Source organism: Alnus glutinosa, chromosome 11 (genome assembly GCF_958979055.1).
Source record: "Alnus glutinosa chromosome 11, dhAlnGlut1.1, whole genome shotgun sequence".
In the NCBI taxonomy this organism is placed as follows: Eukaryota; Viridiplantae; Streptophyta; class Magnoliopsida; order Fagales; family Betulaceae; genus Alnus; species Alnus glutinosa.
In genome coordinates this window covers 28,231,537-28,252,065 of record NC_084896.1, presented here as the reverse complement: position 1 = coordinate 28,252,065, position 20,529 = coordinate 28,231,537, and the positions used below count along the sequence as shown (strand labels likewise).

At 36.4% G+C, this 20,529-nt stretch overlaps 2 protein-coding genes across 2 annotated transcripts; one reads left to right on the top strand and one right to left on the bottom strand.

The window, feature by feature from the left end:
* The first annotated feature begins 4,228 nt into the window (after window positions 1-4,228).
* Window positions 4,229-6,451, top strand: LOC133882399 (zinc-finger homeodomain protein 4-like). Its single transcript, XM_062321555.1, has one exon. The coding sequence runs from the start codon at window positions 5,303-5,305 to the stop codon at window positions 6,131-6,133; it is 831 nt and encodes a 276-aa protein (XP_062177539.1). The 5' UTR covers window positions 4,229-5,302; the 3' UTR covers window positions 6,134-6,451.
* A 5,907-nt stretch (window positions 6,452-12,358) lies between these two features.
* On the bottom strand, window positions 12,359-20,529 carry LOC133882404 (protein root UVB sensitive 6). Its single transcript, XM_062321562.1, has 13 exons — window positions 19,875-20,529; window positions 19,366-19,464; window positions 19,100-19,213; window positions 16,949-17,020; window positions 16,738-16,848; window positions 16,539-16,658; window positions 15,357-15,458; window positions 15,177-15,249; window positions 14,913-14,996; window positions 14,753-14,817; window positions 14,526-14,627; window positions 14,243-14,425; window positions 12,359-12,912 (listed from the first exon to the last, which is right to left on the bottom strand). Exons 1-13 carry the CDS (start codon window positions 20,223-20,225, stop codon window positions 12,841-12,843), a joined length of 1,548 nt encoding a protein of 515 aa, XP_062177546.1. The 5' UTR covers window positions 20,226-20,529; the 3' UTR covers window positions 12,359-12,840.

The window sequence follows — 20,529 nt, the reverse complement described above, 5'->3', positions numbered from 1 at the left end:
AGGGCATAAGAGAGAGGGACAGTGGGAGAAAAGGTGGCAACATTCCAACATGAGTATGAATTTAGCAAGAATGATACAAAATCGTAATTGGTGGTGGTCACCCTTTGCTAGCTGTTACTGTTTCATTTCATTTCCACTGCATAATGTACAACATATATGTTGATCATTGAGTGCCTCCATCTCTAACAAAAGCCAAAGCTTCTTTTGTTTTAAGTAGCTGCTATTATCAAAAAAGAAAGCTTAATTATTATCTTATGTGCATGTTTATTAATTATAAGTAGTGGAAAAATAGTAATTATACTCTTTTGTTGTCTTGATCATGAGGAGCAACTCTAAGATATATAGAATCGAAAGGGAGTGCAAAAAGTTGATTGAACTACGTATTTTATTGTAAATGGAGAATGATTGGAATCTGATCAAAGGAAGTTATGGTCGGTTTCCTAAGACAAGGCACCTATAAGAAAGAGGTTGGTGATTATTAGAAGAAAGTTGGTGTCTTCAAAAGCAAAATGTAAGCTTGGGACAGCTTGTTGATTATTTTGAGGATAAAAATTTAGTTGACCAAGAATATAATTTGCTTTTAGTACAGCGAAAGGTCGACTGCTCTTGAGAGAAAAATGTTAGCGAATATTAGAATCAATGAATCTTTATGATATGATATATATCTCTTCGTCGATCTCTTTGCTTGGTTGATAAAAAGGGAGAGGAAAAGGAAGTTAAATAATGTCTTCAATCACATGCTCACCTAGTCACCTGTGTTATTCCTACCTATTACTTTTCCTAAACTCATCACAAACTTAATTTTTTTTTATATATATATCAAGCTTTTTTTTGTAATTAATTGTTTCTAGATTTGCGCAGCTTCATCTTTGGCTCCGTTTAATTTGTTAGTGTCTTTTATTTTTTGTTTGAAAAAATATTATGACGTGATATAAAAATAAAAATAACTTTTAATATTTTAATTTGTGTATTTGAACGTAGTTCGCTAAAAGAATAGAAAACAAAAGGGAGAAAGAAATAGTGTTATCAAACAACGGTTTATGATTTGAGGAGGGTTTGTTTGTTTGTTTGTTTTTTTTTTTTTGTTTTTCTTGGGTTAATTAAAAGTTAAAAGTACAAATTAAACAATATGTGATCCTCCTAGGAGAGGGTTGGTGCTATAAATAAAATTATATATATATATATTTCTGATTCAACAAGGTTGGAGGCTATATGTACGTTCAATTGTTGTTGACGTTAACAAGTACTGTCGGCCTAGCTAGAAGGACTAGTTTATACTCCAACCTAGCTCGATCGCAGGCCAAATTTTGAGTGAAGACAATGATGATGAGGCCAATGGCTGCTCCTAGACTTAGAGGATGATTTTTCATGTCTCTTGTTTGAATGTTGTTTCTCTTAATAAGGAATGCACGTACATGCAACTCCCGGCTTAACTATGCAATTAAATGATTAATGCATCTTAATTATAATTACATGACTGCTTGTATTTAATAAACGTACTTTAAAATTCGGTTTTCTTGTGAGATTTGAATATGGTGCAATTATCTGCCCGCTCGACTGGTGCAGGGCTTGTTTACTCTCTTACATTAACTGTCTGTATTACATACAATATGAAGCTGAAGCTAATATTACACACGATCCGGCCTGATTTTGTGATAGTGATTTATGACAGAATAATTAAGCTATTGCACAAAAATAATAAAAAAAATCGGAAATATAAGTAGGTAATTAGCATTTAAAGCCCTAAATAATGTATATATCATGCCATTTTATTACAAAGTGGGACAATGGTGCCCCTATTTATCCGCATTACACCTTAATTTTTTCATACAACTCTGAAGTACTTTCTGTGAGTCCAAGAAATAAAGAAAAATGGGGTTGGATTTTGCAGTGATTGGGATGGATGGACGGATGGATGCTTGTGTGCTTTAGCTAAAGGATGGAAGAAAATTTTGAGCTCTGAAACATCTTGAAAATTGTGATCAATGGTGTGTCATGTGTCATCAACACCATTTATTCTTGTGGCCCCTTCACCACAGTCCACAGTACCATAATTATCTCTCTCTCTCTCTCTCTCTCTCTCTCTCAATTTCAGAGACTAAAGATATTATCATTACCTGCTAAAAGGATAAATTAATTTTAATTCATGCATGAACTGTTTTTACAATAATCCTTTTAAAAAATATAAATTTATGCAGGAAAAAGTATGCTGTAAAATCAGTTTATTTTAGGGCACTTTGTAAAATCTATCCTTAGAAGTACTTCAATTATATATTAGATTAAAATCTAAAAATCGCCAAAAAAAAAAAGAAGTTTCTGATTTTCAAGCTATATATTATATACATGGTAATATATTTTTTTGTCGTATAATTAAACAAAAAGATATATAGTTACGTGAAACTTGAAAAAGAAAAAAAAGGGAGAAAAGCAACAAAGGAAAAGTAGTAGTCCTAGAATTACTAGAAGAAGAGACAACGTAGATAAAAACAAAAAATGTAAAGAGGGATAAAGCTTTTAAATGTGGGGGTGCGGAATAAAGGCAAAGATAATAAAGAATAAAGTGATTTGGATAATTTAATAAAGGAACTAACTCTTTTTTCCCTCCATGTAGAATGTGAAAAGGAAAATTTACCAAAACAACAATAGCTTAACTAAAAATCTGAACAGCTTCATAGTTTCTTTACGATCGAGGTTATATTCTATAATTCTACCTAAAAAGGTTAATCTACTTTCATCTTCCTATATCTATAGATTTTCAGTAACACTTTCAGAATTAATTACGACATAATGACCATGTTAGTTAGTCTTTAAGGAATTTCGTTAATCATTTGTGGCATTGTTTATATTATATAATTAGTACCCATGCATCTTAATTACCTGCATGTACATGATCGATCATAAGTCCAAAGAACAGCTAAAATCATGAAATTATCTGGTAATAATATTATATATCAGTAAAACACCAATAGTATCATGGATATATATATATGAGTTGAGATATTGGGTTGAAGTGAAGCTTTTAGCCAACAAATATACAAATGATAAACCTTTGGCTTGACAAGATATAATAGTGTTTTTTTATATCTAAAAACTAAGATTCATTCTGTCAAACCTATAATAAGTGATTATATTAAAAAATATATATCGTAATTGATACTCATTATGCTATACATCACTGTTGGATTAGAAAGTTGAACTATTCTCAGGTCTCAACTGTTACTCTCTCTCTCTCTCTCCAACCTTTCATGTGATGGGTGTGAATGAATTGGAATGGCATTGTCCTTTGTATTCCAAGGGGACATCATTGTCATATTGAGTAATCCTTTCTGATAATACAACACCACAAAGAAATTAATGCACATAAGAAAAGGGTATATTCATGATCTGTTGCAAATAATTGATGGCCTCTTGTTAAAGAATTGGGGTTTAATTTGTATTCCCTCAACAGTAAATCTGGCGCTTGAAGGAAGAATCCACTAATAAAGCTTGCTACTTCTGCCAAAGACCTACTTATCACTCTTGCCCTCTTTGACCATACTTCAAAACTACTGCTGTGTTCATAAGATTTCCCATATTTTATGTTCAAAAGAATCAAAACTAATCATTTCACATGAGTAGCATGACACCCTTTTAACTGCAACTCAAGGATACAAAGGGCGGTGTGGTTGCATTGAGGCAGTGAAAGTAACCAATCTTGCAAACCAAGAAAGTATATATATTAGAAAGAAAATCTTGCTATGAAGCATTGCATCAAATAACACAATTAATTATTAACAAGAAAAATGCTATACAAACTCTCAAGTTTACATTCTTAAATGCTTATTCTCTAATGTGGCAGTCAAAATTATTATTAAATTTTAGATAAATCACCACTAAATTTGGATTTAATGACGATTTTCACTGTCATATCAAAAAGAAATATTAGAGAACCAGTCTAAACTTAAGAATCTCTATTAGCAAATTTACACATGCAAGTGATGCAACCCCTCCCCAACACGCATGCACAAACGTACCTACACAATACTGGTATGAGAGAGTCATCTAATTATGGGCAAATATGTCCATCCAAAAACCTTTTGAAGGCTCCAAGTCCAACTTAAAGAAAAAGGCCATTTTGCTAATTTCTTTTGAAGAACATTTCTTTTCATAATTCTCTCTCTCTCTCTCTCTCTCTCTCTCTTCTTCCTTTGTCCTCTCCACTCTCTGACACACTGCTCTCCATATGGAGTAAACTCGGTGCCTGATAGTGCAAGCAAAGCAAGCACCCCACCTTTTCTGCTCTCCCTAAACTCACTGTGTTTTCCTCTTTGTCTGTAAAAAAAACCTGCTTTCTTTTCTTTCTATCGACTCTCTTTTTTTGCCTCCTCACTATTTCTATAAGCCCTTGTTTAGTGCTTCGCTAGCAAAACCCACCTCAAAAAAAAAAAACTCAGCCCTCTCTCTCCCTCCCTCTCTCTCTCACACACAAAAACACACACTTGCTTAGTCTTATAATTCAAATCCTCCTCACTCTAAGTCTACCTTGTAAGCCAAAACTTCTATTCTATCTTAGAACCTCTCCTTTCAGTATGGAAGGTGCTTAAAGCTCAAGATTTGGACACAAGAGAAATTGATGTAGGTAATCCAGTTTCTTTCTCCTTTCTTTCCGTTTCCATTACGAGTCGAAAGAAGAACAAAGAAGGCTTACTACAGTCGTCTCCCAGCTTGCTCCATCATTTTCTTTCTCAGAGATTGTTTGACCCCCTTTCTCTATATCTCTCTCTCTCTCACTTTCGAGAAATAGAAATTGGTCTCTTATCGATGCTAGCTCCTGGCCACAGTGTCACTGAATTTGTTTGTCTTTTCTTTTTTCTTTTTTCCTTCTAAGTTGACCTCTCGAGAGAAAATAAGGTGGATACTCAAAGTCTATGCGGTTGGGGTACCCTTTTGTTGCTTTGCTCTCCTGATCATTAAACTTGTGATATCTCTCTTAGAGCCAGCAGATCTCCCCTATCATTTCAACACCTTCTCTCTCTCTCAAAGCAACTGCAATTTAGTCACCTAAAACAAGAGTTTGTGGATATTTTTCCCTATCTTTTCTGTCTGCGAGAATAGTAAGGTTTTCTAGTTTGTGTTGGTTCTAAAAGAGTGGACAATTGTCAAGAAAGGTCCCAGGAGTATATAAGAAAGCAACCACTTTTAATATTAATGATTTAGGCCTCCTAATTATATCCTGTCTTGTTCTTTCTCTTCCTGTCACCACACCAACAACAAGACACAAAATAATATAATAGCCAGAGAAGCAGCAGAGAGAAAACAAGGGATGGAACTTTCAAGTCAAGAAGGAGAAATCCCAATCTCAATCCCAATCCCAATCCCAATAAACAGTACATATGGTGTGGGGCATGGGCACTTGATCCATCATGATCCTGCACCCCACAACCACATCATCCCTTCATCAGCAACCCAAATCCCCTCCAATGGCCTAGAGGATCATGTGCCTTACAAGAAAGTGGTGAGGTACAGAGAATGCCTCAAGAACCATGCAGCAGCAATGGGAGGGAATGCCACTGATGGCTGTGGTGAATTCATGCCCAATGGTGAAGAGGGTACAATAGAAGCACTCAATTGCTCTGCCTGCAATTGTCACAGAAACTTCCACAGAAAAGAAGTTGAAGGTGAGCCCTCATCATGTGACTGCCACCATAATAGCCCACATCTCAACAGGGTTGGGAGGAAATTCATGCTTGGCCATCATAAAAATATACTTACCCCTGAGGCCTTGGGGTACCCTACAGCTACAGGTACCTTCATATCTTCAAGACCAGCAGCACCCCACCAAATTATAATGCCCTATAACATGGGCTCCCTCCCTTCGGAGTCTGATGAGCAGGAAGATGGTGGGGGTGCACTAATGGCCAGGCATGCTCCACAGCTTGTGAAGAAAAGGTTCAGGACCAAGTTCACACAAGAACAGAAGGAGAAAATGCTCAACTTTGCAGAGAAAGTTGGGTGGAAAATCCAGAAGCAAGAAGAGGCTGTGGTGCAACAGTTCTGCCAAGAGATTGGAGTCAAGAGAAGAGTCCTCAAGGTTTGGATGCACAACAACAAGCACAATCTAGCCAAGAAAAATCACTCCACAGATTTAAGTTAACCATATTTTTAGTTTGTGCTTTTAACTCCACATGATCTCAGCTGAATGAATCTGTTTCTCTTATTTTCTTTACACCCTATCTTTTTAATCATTTTCTTCTCTTTTGAGTACGTTACTTGAGGTCTCTTACTGTTTGTAATAATAGTGGTTATATATGATATGTAATGTAGCTTAGGCAAATTGGGTTTGGTAGTGTTTGAGTTGTGGTTGATGTTCTTGTTCAATGTTCAGTGCAGGATTGAGTTGAGTTATTCAGACTGAGATACGCCAATGTATTAATTAATCTTCAATGTTAGGAGAAGAGCTTTTCTTAATTAACTAATATTCTTTCTGTTATCTTTTAGTTTTTAATATAAGCTTTTGTATTAAGTTATACGTTCAGAGTGTACGTGAAAACGAAAAAGCTTATTTATAGAGAAAATGCATATATATATGTTTCAATTTCAACATAAAATGATTTTGATAAATAATTTTTAGTTGAGAATATTTTTAGAGAAAATAAATAATTTTTTATTATTTGGTTGAGATCCTGAAAATAATATCTAAAATGTTGTTTATTGTTTTGGTTGGTTCGATTTTTTTTTTTTTCCTCCTTTAACTGAAAACTACTCAAAATTGCCAGCCCCTACCCACTTTTGCTAAAAAAAAAAAAAAAAAAAAAAAAAAAAAAAACCCCACCAAAACTCATAGTGACAAACTTGTTATTGATCGAAAATTATATATTTTCTGTTTGTACCAAATATTGAAAAATGAGAAAAAATGTTTTTGAAAAACATTCCTATATATATGCTGTAACAAATTAATGCAGCCGAGTGAATTATGCAAACTAGCTTGTAGTACGTTTGAAATCAGGGAAGAATGCTATTAATGTTAAGCAATTTTTAGTACTTTTTCTTTCCTTTGAAAATAATATTTGTTTTTTGCTTCTAAAAACAAAGAAAATAAAGAATAATTAATCTTGCCCATTAAGGGGGAAACAACCAACAAAAAATATTGAAATTAATTATCCAGAAATCAACATGAAAATTGAGTTGTAATATTGTTTCCTGGATGATGATCACCTGAATTATTTCTGTATTTTGACAAGAGAGCATTTCAACTTACATCAAAATTAAGTCACTTAATTGCATGAGGACTTTATAATTGAAAATGCTTGGAATATTATATTTTTCATTATAATTAAATTAATAAATAAACTTTTTTTACCTAATCATTTTACCAATTCTCAAATTCTCAATTTGCAAAGAATTTATAATAAAAATTGTAGGACCCTAAAAGCATCCATTCTACCTACAACAATATTACTCTTTCCCTAACCAAACCATGCCTTGGATCTAATTTGTCCTCTCATAAAACTTTGGATTCTATTCCTAGTTTGTGTACTTGTTGTAGGAGGAGGGACCTTTCTGATCATGATCACTACTGCAAAGAGGAAGCCATTTATTACATTTATGTTTATAGCATCTGTTTGGGTTCTATCTGTGGGTATATATGCCAGGGACAAGGATTTTCTCTCCATTTCTTGAGACGGGTTATTTTATGGTCAAGAGTTAATGCATGTTGTTGTATCTAACGGTATGAATAATTTAAATTTTTTTGAATGACATGTCAATATATTTATAACGTACCATCGATCATCTACACTGTTAAATACAACAATACGAAATTATATTCTGCATGGGATGAGGCTCCTAAACTCCCGATTAAACCTGTGTTCCTTAATTGTTATGCATATTACTGCTCAATGTATTCATGACCTAAAATTAGAAATTATCATTGTTTAATCCATAGGTCGTGCTGTTAATTATGTTTTGGCATAATATGTAGGGAAAAATCAAATTTTTTTAGTCACTAAAATTTTAATTTCAATTTAGTTATTGAGTTTTTAATTTTAACAATTAGGTCTCCAAGATTTTCTCCTGTTCCAATTATGTCACTCCATTAATCCATGTCTAATTAAGTAACGGTATACCATTTGATCAGACCAATCAATTAATGCAATGTGATTCTCATTTGACACATCATGTATTAATTATAGTTGTATAATTATTTTAAATTACAATTATAAAATTAAAAAGAGAGAGAGAGAGTTGGACAATCACTCACAATTGGTGAGGAAGGCCGCTCTCCTGTGAGCGAAAACCTAAGAAAAACTAAGACCTAATTGTGTGTTGAAATTAAAAATTGTGAGATTAAATTAAAATCCCACGAAAACATTGACTAAATTTGATTTTTTTTTTTCCTAATATTTAACGCCCCATGGCCCCCATCCCCTTCTCTAAACAAAAAGTGAAAACAAGTAATTTTTTTTTTTTTAAAAAAATAATAATTAAAAAGAAAAAGAAGGTCACTTTTGAGTTTGGAATTTGGATGCACGTTTTTTTATGCAGGAAGTTTATTTTAGCAAAAAGCAAGGAAAGAAAGTCCACATGCAAAAAGGCACTATATACTCCAAACACGACCTTATATTATATATATACTGATCATTAATTTGTCCCTCATTTAAAACAGTAAAAACAATAAAAAAATATTTAATTAAAATTTAAAATATGATAACCCCAGGCAAAAATGTGGATATTACTCAATATATATCTCAACACTCGATCCCCAGCAAACAATATCTGGTCCAGATCACGTGTCATTTAATATACGTGATTAAAGACCCTGCCTAACTGTATGAAGCTTATTACTAGCTTCTCCATCTGCATTTCTTCACATGCATTCTTGTGCCTCCAATTAAAACACACAAATCCATTCAATTTGTAATTTTTTCGTATGTTTATACGTAGGTCCCTTGAAAAGACACATTTTCATTGTACTACCATTTTTCTTTTTTTGTCTTATTTTCTTGTGGTAGATTCAACCTAACTACGTGCCTTAGGCATATCATGAATATATTTTTGAACGGGTGTAATGAGGCTGTCCATTGAATGTACAATGTGTAGTCTCACGGGAGAGAATGTTTGAGCCTTGCCGTATTCGAGTAGGAGCTCGGACATGTGAATGCAATGGACAATCTAATCGGTCTCATTGCACCCGATCGCATCCACGGCTCTTAAAGTGTTTCACAATGGTTAATTTACATTTACTTGGTCTCGATCTTTATAAGTCATGGTGTCCCCTTATCTCTCAAGGCGTCTTTTGAGAGTGAATTGAGTTCATGAACTTTAACTTGATATCAGAGCTAGTTCTTTTTAATTGTTGGGATTTCTCCGATCCCTTCCCCCGTTGGGCTTTGCTTCCGTTCTGTTAACGTGTTTGGCCAATAGTGCCACACGTGAGGGGGCGTCTTAATTAAGTGTTATACAATGGTTAGTTTACATTCACCTAGCCTCTTTATAAGTTATGATGTCCCATCATTTTCCAAGGCGTCTTTTAAGAGTGAATTGATCGAGCCCATAAACTTTAACAACGGCTAGTTAAACGCTCAACATTTTAGTCATGCATTTCCCTTGAATGTTACAATGAGAATGAGGAGATGCTCTCCACCTTTAGGTTGTCAAAATTGTTTCATTGCCATGAAAATGACTAGTCCCGTGACCATCTTAACTATTGGCAATGACATTTCCAGCGCCCATCTGCTAATCCCCTCCCCCACCCCCTCTAAAAGCTGCAGAGGAGAGGGGGACCCCAAAACCAACCCCCCATTTGTTATGCTGAAGTTTTGTTTTCTCACCCTTTTTGCATTGCTTCCCCCCAAAAGAAGGTTTGTCTGACTTTGGATAGTAAGACTCAAGAGTGACAATTCACCACCACATTTCAGAGGCCTATTTAATTGGAATCATCATCTTCCGACCCATATTTAATATGCTTGACCTAATATTTAATGTGCCGTTGCTGCCATGCATTGAAATGACATATACGCCCTCTTCCATCTTATCATCAACAGGAAACCTATACACAAGACCATGGATAATATGATTTAATTTACACACTTTTATTTATAATTTCCTATATATTGTCATTCTTGTTAATTTTACCGTGCCGTTATGCATCGGGATCCTTACAATTCGCACAGGCGTGGAGGCCGGGGCTTATTGCCTTGCAACGATTCTATTGGATTCGAATTCTCAATAATTTTCTGTAACAGTAAATATAAGAGAGTTCTTATAGGATTCACAACCGAATAGAGGAGTGAGTTATCCAAGATTCACTCAGGTAGGTGATTTCCACAAGAACTTTCTCGTATTTTCTATCTTAATTACTAGCAATTCAAACAACAAAATTGCTAAAGATTTGGCTAGAGAAAATCTGGAAAAGAAGTTGTAGGTCATAGAGATAGAGATGTGTATAAAATGGAGCAAACCTATTCCTACGAAAGCATCCCTCTCCAGAAGATTTGTCGAAGTGGCCTATCCTAAATATGAACCCAAAAATATATACACCACAAGCTTCAAAGATTTGGGCAAAGAAAATGAGTCCTAATTTGGCTTTAGAGTCCAAGAACAGACCTTGAACCTTTCCCCATGTGTCTAACTTATCGTTATCAAAAGAGCCTGTTCAGAGTTAAACAATAGAGGATGGCTTTATTTATGCCACCCGCCTACATCTCTCCAAAGGCCAGCTTCGCTAGCTTCTTGTCATTGGCTATGGCCTATAGGTGGAGTATTGCATGTTGGTCTACAATTCGTTATATATCAACCATTTATCTACACTGAAAGCTCCAAGGTTTTATACCCCCGTCATCAATCCACTAAAAATCCTAAAATAAACGTAAAAAAAATCTAGAAAAAAAAATACCAACGGATTTTATCCCGTTTAGTCCGAATTTAGATCTTAGCAATTCGTACAACAAATAACTGGAACTAACAATTCGGACAACAAATTGCTAGAGAGTGGGCAGTTCGAGACCTGTTCGGACATGTGAGTCCAATAAAAATTCTCTTACATTTGCTGCTCAAATTACTAGCTATTTGGGATCTCTATCCGTTTCGTCCTCCCCTAAAAGTTGTTGAAAAAAAAATAACTTCAAAAAAAAAAAAAATCGGATTTTTTTAAAATTTTATTTTATTTTATTTTTATTTTTATTTTTATGATGGCCTTCTAAAAAAAATTCAGTGCAGTCCAAACCCCCAAATTTAGATTCCATTTTTTCTTTTCTTTCACTGCTCTTCTTTCCCCTTTTTTTTTTGGTTCCCCTCGTTCTCAACTGTCACTCGCACTCACGGTTGACCACTAACCATTGAATCACCCAACCAGTCCATTTTCACCATCATTACCATTCTCCCCAAATCAGAGGAGGGGGAGCGGCTCCACTAAGAAAGAGGATGTTGGTCATAGTGGGTTTAGGAAATCACCCAGAGCTCTCCTTGGTTAGCTTTCAATGATAAGACATTTTATGTCCAATTTGAAGTAGATTCGTGACAGCTACTAAAGAGACCACAACAAAAATTGAGTTGTTTTTATCTCTGAAAAGTTTTCTTATGAATGTGGAAATTTTGTATGTATTTTCTGCCCTAAGATTATTGTTGGTTGAGAGAGTTGGTGGTTGTGGTGTTTTGGGTTCGCTTGTAGACTATGGTCTATGGAGGTTTTAACTTTTAGGGAATGAATAAGACCTCGGCCTCTCATTGCAGGCCCTGTAATACCATAAGAATTATAGGGGGATCTCAATCCATGGGAAAGAATGACGATAGATGTGAACCTAAATACTAATCATGCAATTTACATGATTTGACAATTCACATAAAACAATATAGAAAGCACGTGAAAAACAGAAAGATATAGCTAACAATAAGACAGCCAAAAAGATGGAGCGATTGGCACATTAATATAAAAAAAATTCAAAATTTGAAGAGGTATGCATCTTACTTCGCAGAGATGAACAACTACTACAAACGAATTGATGCTTTCTGTTCTTAAAATCAGTGCAGCATAGTGGTGCACGCATTGTTCCGAACATAGTGGGTATATATAATTTAAAGCTTTACTTTATGGTTTCGGTACATACAACCACTTTACAAGACAACTCAGTAGACGTGACCGAAGTCAGGAAGGACAACTCATAGTAGATGTGACGGAAGTCAATAAAGTGATGCCCTATGCCAAGAGGCTGGTGCCTTTGCCACAGAGCCACTGAATACATGACTCGAGCATGCTGATACGAGTTTCAATTTCTTTCCTATTTTTTTACATTTACATTAGGCGAAAAAAGAACAGTGTGTACCTGTCTCTGTGATTCTTCATTTCTTTGGAATCTCTATGCTCCAAACCAAGCCTTCACCCTATTCTCAAGTAAAGTTTTATTGATTTAAAGAAAGAATCCAAGGTATTCAGCGTAAACATAACATGGCGACACTAAGAAGACTATAAAAATGAAAACAAAAAACCTCCACACCCCAAAGCAAAAAGGAACCCCCGACCAAAAGGAGAAACAGAAAAACTATACGTATCTATGTGCAACTACTATGCAACTCCAAGCTAACAAAACATCCCTTTATAACTCAATACTGCACCATGCCATCTTTGGGTATGTTTATGTTTCATCAAGCAGAGGGCGCACGCAGCATCATACTTTTGCACCTTAATGAGAGTCCATGGTTTCCATGGTCCCCCATAGGTATAGTGCCACCAGCCCTCTTTGTCATATGGGCTCTCTTCGTCTGCTGATCAACTTTTGTGTGTGTCTGAGGCAGTAGAAGCATTTGCCAAGCACCTTACTAGAGTCAAAGCCCAGCTTTGCGTACCAATGCAGAAATGTGAGCATTTCATCGCAATTTATCACTCCCATGGAGCCGAGCTCGGCCAGGATTAAGAAGTGATTCTGACATCTTCCACCCCTAGCGAAGAAAAAAAAAACGTTTTTTAGAATGAGGTATGTAGCACATCCAATAATCAGTTAATCACATCCAATAATCTGTGAACCATCATTATAGATACAACTCATTCAGGATTAAACATAAGTCCATATAGCCATAAGCCTTATGCAGTTGACTTCTTTTTTACTAGTGCTTAGTTCTGTTCGTCAAGATTTTTGCCCACCATGCCTTTCAAATGTAAGAAAGAATTCAGAGCTGGCCTTTTTTTCAAAAGTTGAAAGGCAAAATCCTTTCCACACCTCAGACAACCTCGTAAATCCAGTTCAAAGTTCCTTCAGGTGCTTTTGGACAACTTGGAAGATAATTACTGGAATAGCATCCAATAGCCTGTAAGAGGCACTGAAGACATTCATTTTGTTAAAGCCATTTTCAGTATCAACATAAAAGGGTAGATTGGCGTTGCCTCAGGCCATTTTCGTCCATTTGGAATTTTGTATACAATTGCATCTTGTTAGAATTATGCTGTATAGGATTGATATCCACTGGAACCACTTTCCATGCAATATTGTGTGCAATCCTACGTGCTATAATTTGCTTTGATTTTTGATTTTGTTTTTTTATTTTATTTTATCATTCCATATGAGATATATAAGGCAAGTTCACACAGTACTGTACCACATATAAGTATGACAATGTATGAAATATTCTTGAAAAGTACTTTTACAGAAAAAAAAAAATAGAAAAAGAAAAAGAAAAAAAGCCCACCTATATGTTGTTTCAAAATGTAATTTAAACCAAATTATTTCATCATAGCCTCTGCAATTTACTCTCGACCTAAACCACTTGCACTATGATCAACCAAGCGCAAAACAAACATTTCGGATCAACAAGTAAATAGCAGCAGTGAACTAAAATGAGGGCAACCAATTTGGTAGTTAAACTTCATCAGGGCATCATGGAACCTCCTGAGCACTTTGATCAGGAGCCCAAGCCCTTCCAGTGTATATGTCACGATGTCGGGAGATCAAACCCCTTTGTTCTTTTCGGTAAGTCCCCCTCCATATTTCATTACACATTAGCATGTTTAGTTTGATATATATGTTTAGAAGCAGGCCAGTTAAACTCCCTAATGCTTTTCAGTTTTCAAAAAAATGCACAAGAGTTTTTTTGCCAGTCAGCATTACTTTCAGGGTACGAGCAATAAATTTCTCACTTTTGAAGATGTCATCAAACTGATAAGCTAAACACTTCAAAAGCTCCTCAGGTGTGAGCCAACAAGATGCACAGACAGCTTAAACTAACAATATGGAACCCTCTCAGGAAAAAATAAGATAAGTTTATCTCCACCTACCTGCTCTGCAGCTTTGCTCTTGAAAATCCCATATGAGGTTGAGACCATCTTACATGACTCGGCAATACGAGCCTCGAGATCAGTAGCTGTGGACACAATATCCGGATAGTCATACTCCCTCTGCTTCCGAGCAGAAGATCGACTCTCATTTGATGATTGCATAAAATGCAGAAGCACATGAGCCTGTTATAGAAGGTGAATTACATCTTAAGCATTAAATATATGAAGAAAAAATGATAATGATTGGTGCAACAAGTACAAACAGAGAAGTCATGTATCTCACATGGAAGGCAGCTTTCAGAATGTCGTCTGACTTTGCCTGATCTTTGAGCAGTGCATATATTTTACCCTTTGAAGGATTATATGTCACAATATATCTCTCTTTCTGTCACCGATCAAGAAGGACATAATGAATACACTCGAGATACAGAAAGTAATCAAGAAAAAGATATTACTGAATCCATGAGTGGGATTTGCTTAAAATTTGTTTCTTCACAAAAAGTGGCATACCTCAAAGAGAGGCTCTATGGCAAGATATGCACCTGGGTCTTGGAATGCATCCCTAAATCTCGATCCTGCCAAACAGTTGAACAAACTCAGATTGAACCACCAGGAAAAAGAGGGCCATAACCAGGTGTAAAATCTTGCAATAACAATTTCTTACACATACCAAGAACAACAGGCTTCTCTTTCAACCATGGAAAACTGAATATGTTCTCGTTCATGTTCCCCTCCTGCAATGAGGGGACTCGTCCTGCAAATGGAAAGAAAGTATGATTCAGCCATTATGCATCATAAAACATACGTCTTGTGCTTATGTAGGGAACTGACGTGATCCATTGAGAATAACATGAAATGAACATCAGATGCATTCAAAACTAAAGGGGAGGAAACATTGCGCATCTACAGTAGACCACTTATGGTGAGTAAGGACCTGTCTTAAGGAAGGAATCTACTGCCACAGTGAATCTTGCCCGGTTCAATGTGTGCAACACTACAGATTTAACCTGAAGGAAAACATAAATGAAATTAGCATGACTATATCAACCTCTGCAAACAAAAGGGACATGGTAGAATGCTAACAAAAATATGTAATCTTTACACACAATCTAACCTCTCGGTAAGAGCTGAGGACATATCCACATGAAAGGAAGGCAAATGTAGTAACCAAGGAGGGGTTTCTTCTTGAGATCATTATGCTCAGCCCAGTTCCTAGCTTCAAAAGACAAAAGGTTCAGTTACATCAATCACAACAGAAAACGATAGCAGGTTAGAAAATAGACCAGTATTTTGAAGCATCGTAAAAAGGAAAGTAAGACATTTAAATTGAGATGAAAAGAGTATTATTGATACGATTTTTTTCATACAACGGGAATAGAGTCAGATATGGGCTTTATTCAGTCCATATGTCCACCATAATCTGAGACAGAATCGGTAAGATTCAAGTTATATTTGGTATAACTTCTATAAATGTTAGCAACTTAATAAGTTGTTATTAGATTAGTAGTCTGACAAACCAATCATGGATTACATGTTCCCCACATATCCTCCAGGCTTGCTATATACCAAGATGATCAAAGATCAGGACTGTCTTATCTATAGATTGTTCAAAATTATAATTTTTTTACATTTTGAAATATACAAATTAGATCAATATTAAGAATTGGATAATGAATAACATCCAATTGACACAAAATTTAGCATGTGTTAAGGGCATATATCCGCTAACTATTGAGTTCACCATAGGTAACTTGAACCTGGCTCTATGTAGATATATGCCAAGGACTAAACTGGACTTCAGACTCGATTTGCCCCAGCTTGAGCCCATCAATAGAAACAGGAGCTCCCTCCCCCCATCTTCCCCCACAAGAAAAAGGAAAACTTTAAATAGACCCAACAGATATAAGCTCCTTTTTGCTAAAAGGCAATCCAATTACAATTGTTTGTCCTACACAATTTTTGTTTTGTTCTAGCTAATGATTTAATATTTCTAACTCCTTTTCCGATCTTTTGACACGCGTGAATTGATAAAAGGGCTATAGCCTCCAACAATAAATGCTTCACCAAACCAGAAAGAGACCATGTAGAGGGAAAAATAAATCTGTAGAGAGAGTGACAGAGCAACCGTTACAAGCTCAGACCCATTTCAGCAAGTATTTATGTTAGATATACTAGCGTCAAGACAGTGTTTCGGCAACCCATATCACAATTGATTTTATTAGATAGAGCGGTCTGACAGTCCCTTTCCTACAGATATCACTCTGCAAAAATAGAAAGGCAAGTTTCATAAGCGTACCAGATCTGCAATATTCCCAACACATTCTCCTTTAGCAGTGACATCCCCGATATTCTCTCCTTTAGCAAAGGCTTTGTAAATTGGTGTACGAGTTGATGTTGATGTTACAGCAGCAACATTCTAGAAGCAAAGAATAAAGAATAAGATATGCAAAACTGACATGAACATGATAGATTGTGTTATGGAAAAACTATCACACCTTTGCTACATTAGCAGCACAAGCCAAAGGAAGAAAAAGATGTGGCACAGCTGAAGTTGCCAACTCCACAGCAGCACCCACCTCCATAAGAAGATCACCTGCAAACCGTAGCTGCAACACATAATAATTTTCAGACAGACGGTACTAAAGCTGGGAGATGTCTAGTTGAAATGCAACCATAAAAACTGAGCAGAACAGCAATTAATTTTACCTGTTTTAAGTCATAATCAAACTTCTTTCCTTGGCGGGCAAAAATCATTTTTCCAACACGACCAGCACCATCCTACATAACATAAATGTAACGTTGTGAAAATCAGCAAATCAGCTCACCTTTTTCTAAAAAAAAAATTAAGACCACATTCAAACTCAATGAGAAGGCATGAAAAGCAATAAACTAAAACAAAAGAAGGAACTAAATTGCAGTCAAAAGAGAACCCTTTCTGGTACTGCCAAGAAAAATCCACTAAGCTCCAATTGGATGTCAGCAATAGAGTAAATCACTCATAATCTTGAGCATAAGGATTTAAATAAATGAATCAATCTTATTAAAGTGCAGAGGTGCATAATCCCCAAGTTGATACGTAAATTATTTTTAAGAATGGTAACAGGATAGCACTCAAATGAGAAACTAGTGAGCAATACTGCCCACAGCCATATAATTTCTGTTTTTCCTTTTCTTACGGTTCTCTATACTGGTAGTAGGGCACAGAAACTAAGGAAAAATAAACATAGTCAAAATTAGAGAAACCTGTAGGCATACAATTTAACAGAAACCTGTAGGCATACAAAATAGGGGTGATATGTATACGTTTTTTTTTCCTGAGAAATCAGAAACCCTCTTTTCCCGCTCACTCCCCCAGCCGTTCCCTTTGCGCTCTCTCTGCCATTGTTGAATAGCCCAACCACTGTCGATCCACAGCTGTTCATCGAGATAAGCTTTCCTCTCTATTTATGGGTTTTCTCTGCTATGTTATGCGCCAATCCGGCAGTGAGGGCTTGGTTTTCTCCCTCTGTATGAATTGTTGGTTGTGTTAGAGCCTCCTTATGTTAGATCTGCTCCTTTTCTTTTCTTCTTTTATTTTCGTATTGGGTATATTCAAGGAGATGGTGGTGCTCATTCCGTATCAGTATCTGGTGGCTCCTTCAATTTTCTTGTGGCTGTTTATTAGTAAATTTTGTTACGTTCATTTGCTTTTATGCAAATCAATTTTTTTTCTTTAATAATATTCATTTTTTAGTCAAGATTTGAATATTTCAAGTTCTCAGAATTTCCAACGAAATACCCGACCCAAGTGACCCGAAATGACACTACCGGTAATGACGAAATTTGGCTCGGGGTCGGAATTCAGAAATAGTGAAATTCCGGCCCCTTCGGGTCAGTAACCATCCCTAAGCATTACACACCATTTAGGTGGAGACCTACAGCTCAGTGTGCAAAGCACAATAGAGATGAGATCACCTTTTAAGAACCTAACTGAAAACCATACGAAGCAGCAGTTCCTCATTCCTAGAAATCCATTGAGGCACCCATTCAACTTCTTTGTTCTCTCTATTCAGAAATATAGTGTCTGCAAACATTACCCTATACCTCAGAAATTAAATAAACACCCAATATTCCAGATGTCGATATAAAATGTCACGTTAAGAGAACCGTGTCTAATCATTTAAAACAAAACACGTCCCGATTGTTCTCTTAAAGACATTCTAATATAATAATTTTGTTCAATTGGAGAGGTAGCGTTTCAATTCCTTGCCATATGACAAATAACACAGGCATGGCGTTAGTGTGAGGTTGGCTACTCAACTAAACAAAGGCTTGATTTGAAATGTTTGGAGTTGGCCACCAAGAGGCTTTACTGGCATTAGCTGTATTTGGAGCCATGTATATCCTCCAAATCCTTAGGATCATATCTCTCCTCACTGGCCTTCTTATTCTCCTTTCCATACCTTCAATAAAAGAACACTTTAACACCCATGCAGGAACAGGTCTTCATTATACATGGGCAAACCACCCACTAGATACATGTTCCTAGAACTAGTTAAATAGTTCAATGGGAGGGTGAGATGTGAAGTTCAGATGACCATATCTAAAATGGAAACAACACAGATTTTCCAATGTCTCGGATTCATGTGTCACTTCAATGAATGGAACTCTTGGTAAACAGAGCACAAATCAGATGTCATGGCAGGAATACGTGAAATGGTAACATGCCATTTAAGATAGTTTGAACCACTTCATTCTCAAGTGAACTTCAGTACTAGTCATGTATACCACCTTAAGAAACTAGTATACTGAAAAAACTTGCAACTATAATTCAATTTGCAATACATATACCATGAAACATATAAGAGGCATCCTCACCTTGAGAATCCAGTTAATAGCGACAGCTCCTGGAGCCACTCTGTTCTTAGAGACTCCAACTGAACTCAAAAGTGTTTGAGTCGTGAAAACACCCATTGCTCCACCGAAGAAGTGCTACAACAAATAAGGTAATAATTAAATACAGCGTTTTAAAGTGCCAAAAGTATTCAATCCCAATTCACTCCTTTCATTCATTGACAGTGTACCCATTTCCCTTAAAACCCACCTTCTTAGCAGTGGTTCAGAGAAAAAAGTAAGATAACTACCTTCAAAGCTCTCCATGTCATATACGGGACGTATGAAGAAGTAACGCTATCGGGGAAACCTTCCGGAAGTACATAAGATCTCACAAATGACATCACCTCCTGCACCAACAATTCAATAATATAATCACCAAATCCTCAACTTCCAATTCAACGCCATTATTCAACATTACAGAACAAATTTTTTGCTTGGATGCAGATAATAAGTGTAGCGTTATTCCAAGCGTCGCTTCATTCACTTTGCATCAGTAAAAGGCATGCGAATTTATGTTTAATCAAAGTTGCAAATTAAGTAGTCAATGAGTATTAATAAATTCAAATAATTGGTCAGGCTGTTCTCAACAATGAAAGTTTGTAGGTTTTAGATTGATTATGTAAAGTTTGTAGGCAGAGGTCAACTCTAAGTGCCATAAACAGCAAAAGATTGAAAAATATAGAAATATACGAATACCAAATTGAGCAAAAAATATACAAATGAACATATTAAAAAAAGAAAATTTATAAAATTGGACCTCAATGGGAGGAGTATGAGGATTGTGGGAACTAAGGGCGCGAATGGAAGAGCCCTTCTTGAACCTTCCGGAGGCGTCCTTCTCCGCCACGTAGCTCCATCTCCGGCCGTCGATTTCCTCGGAGCAGATCAACCTCAAGCTGGAATTCACGAACTCCGACGAATCAACCAAAGCAGCAGACAAAGGAGAAGAAGAAGAAAGCGGCTGAGCCGCCGAATCAGCGAGATTGGCGCTGATACGCAGCGTTTCGCGGACGAGGAGTCGGGCATCCTGGGCGGACGACGACGACGTTAGAGTCTGCGCCGCTGAGCTCGACGCAGATTGCTTCAATTTGATAGGAGGATGAGCCATCGCGAAATTCAAAAGGAATTAGGAATTCTGAGATCAAAGTGAGAGGGGTTTTATTTATACAAACACAACTGCTTTAGTTGATGGAAAGGAAAACTTTGGTTGTAACGCAGCGAAGCGCATTGTGAGTCGTTGTTGGTTGGCCTACCGAAGCGGCGACATTTATGAACGGAGCTACTGAGGAGGATGATGAGCTGCTCAAGATGCGATGCAATCCAAGATTCTGCTGGCTGGCGAGGCCCGATTCCGAATTCTGTGTTGCTCGTTTTACTGTGAGAACGTGTGTACCCTTTGTGGGACCCCTTTG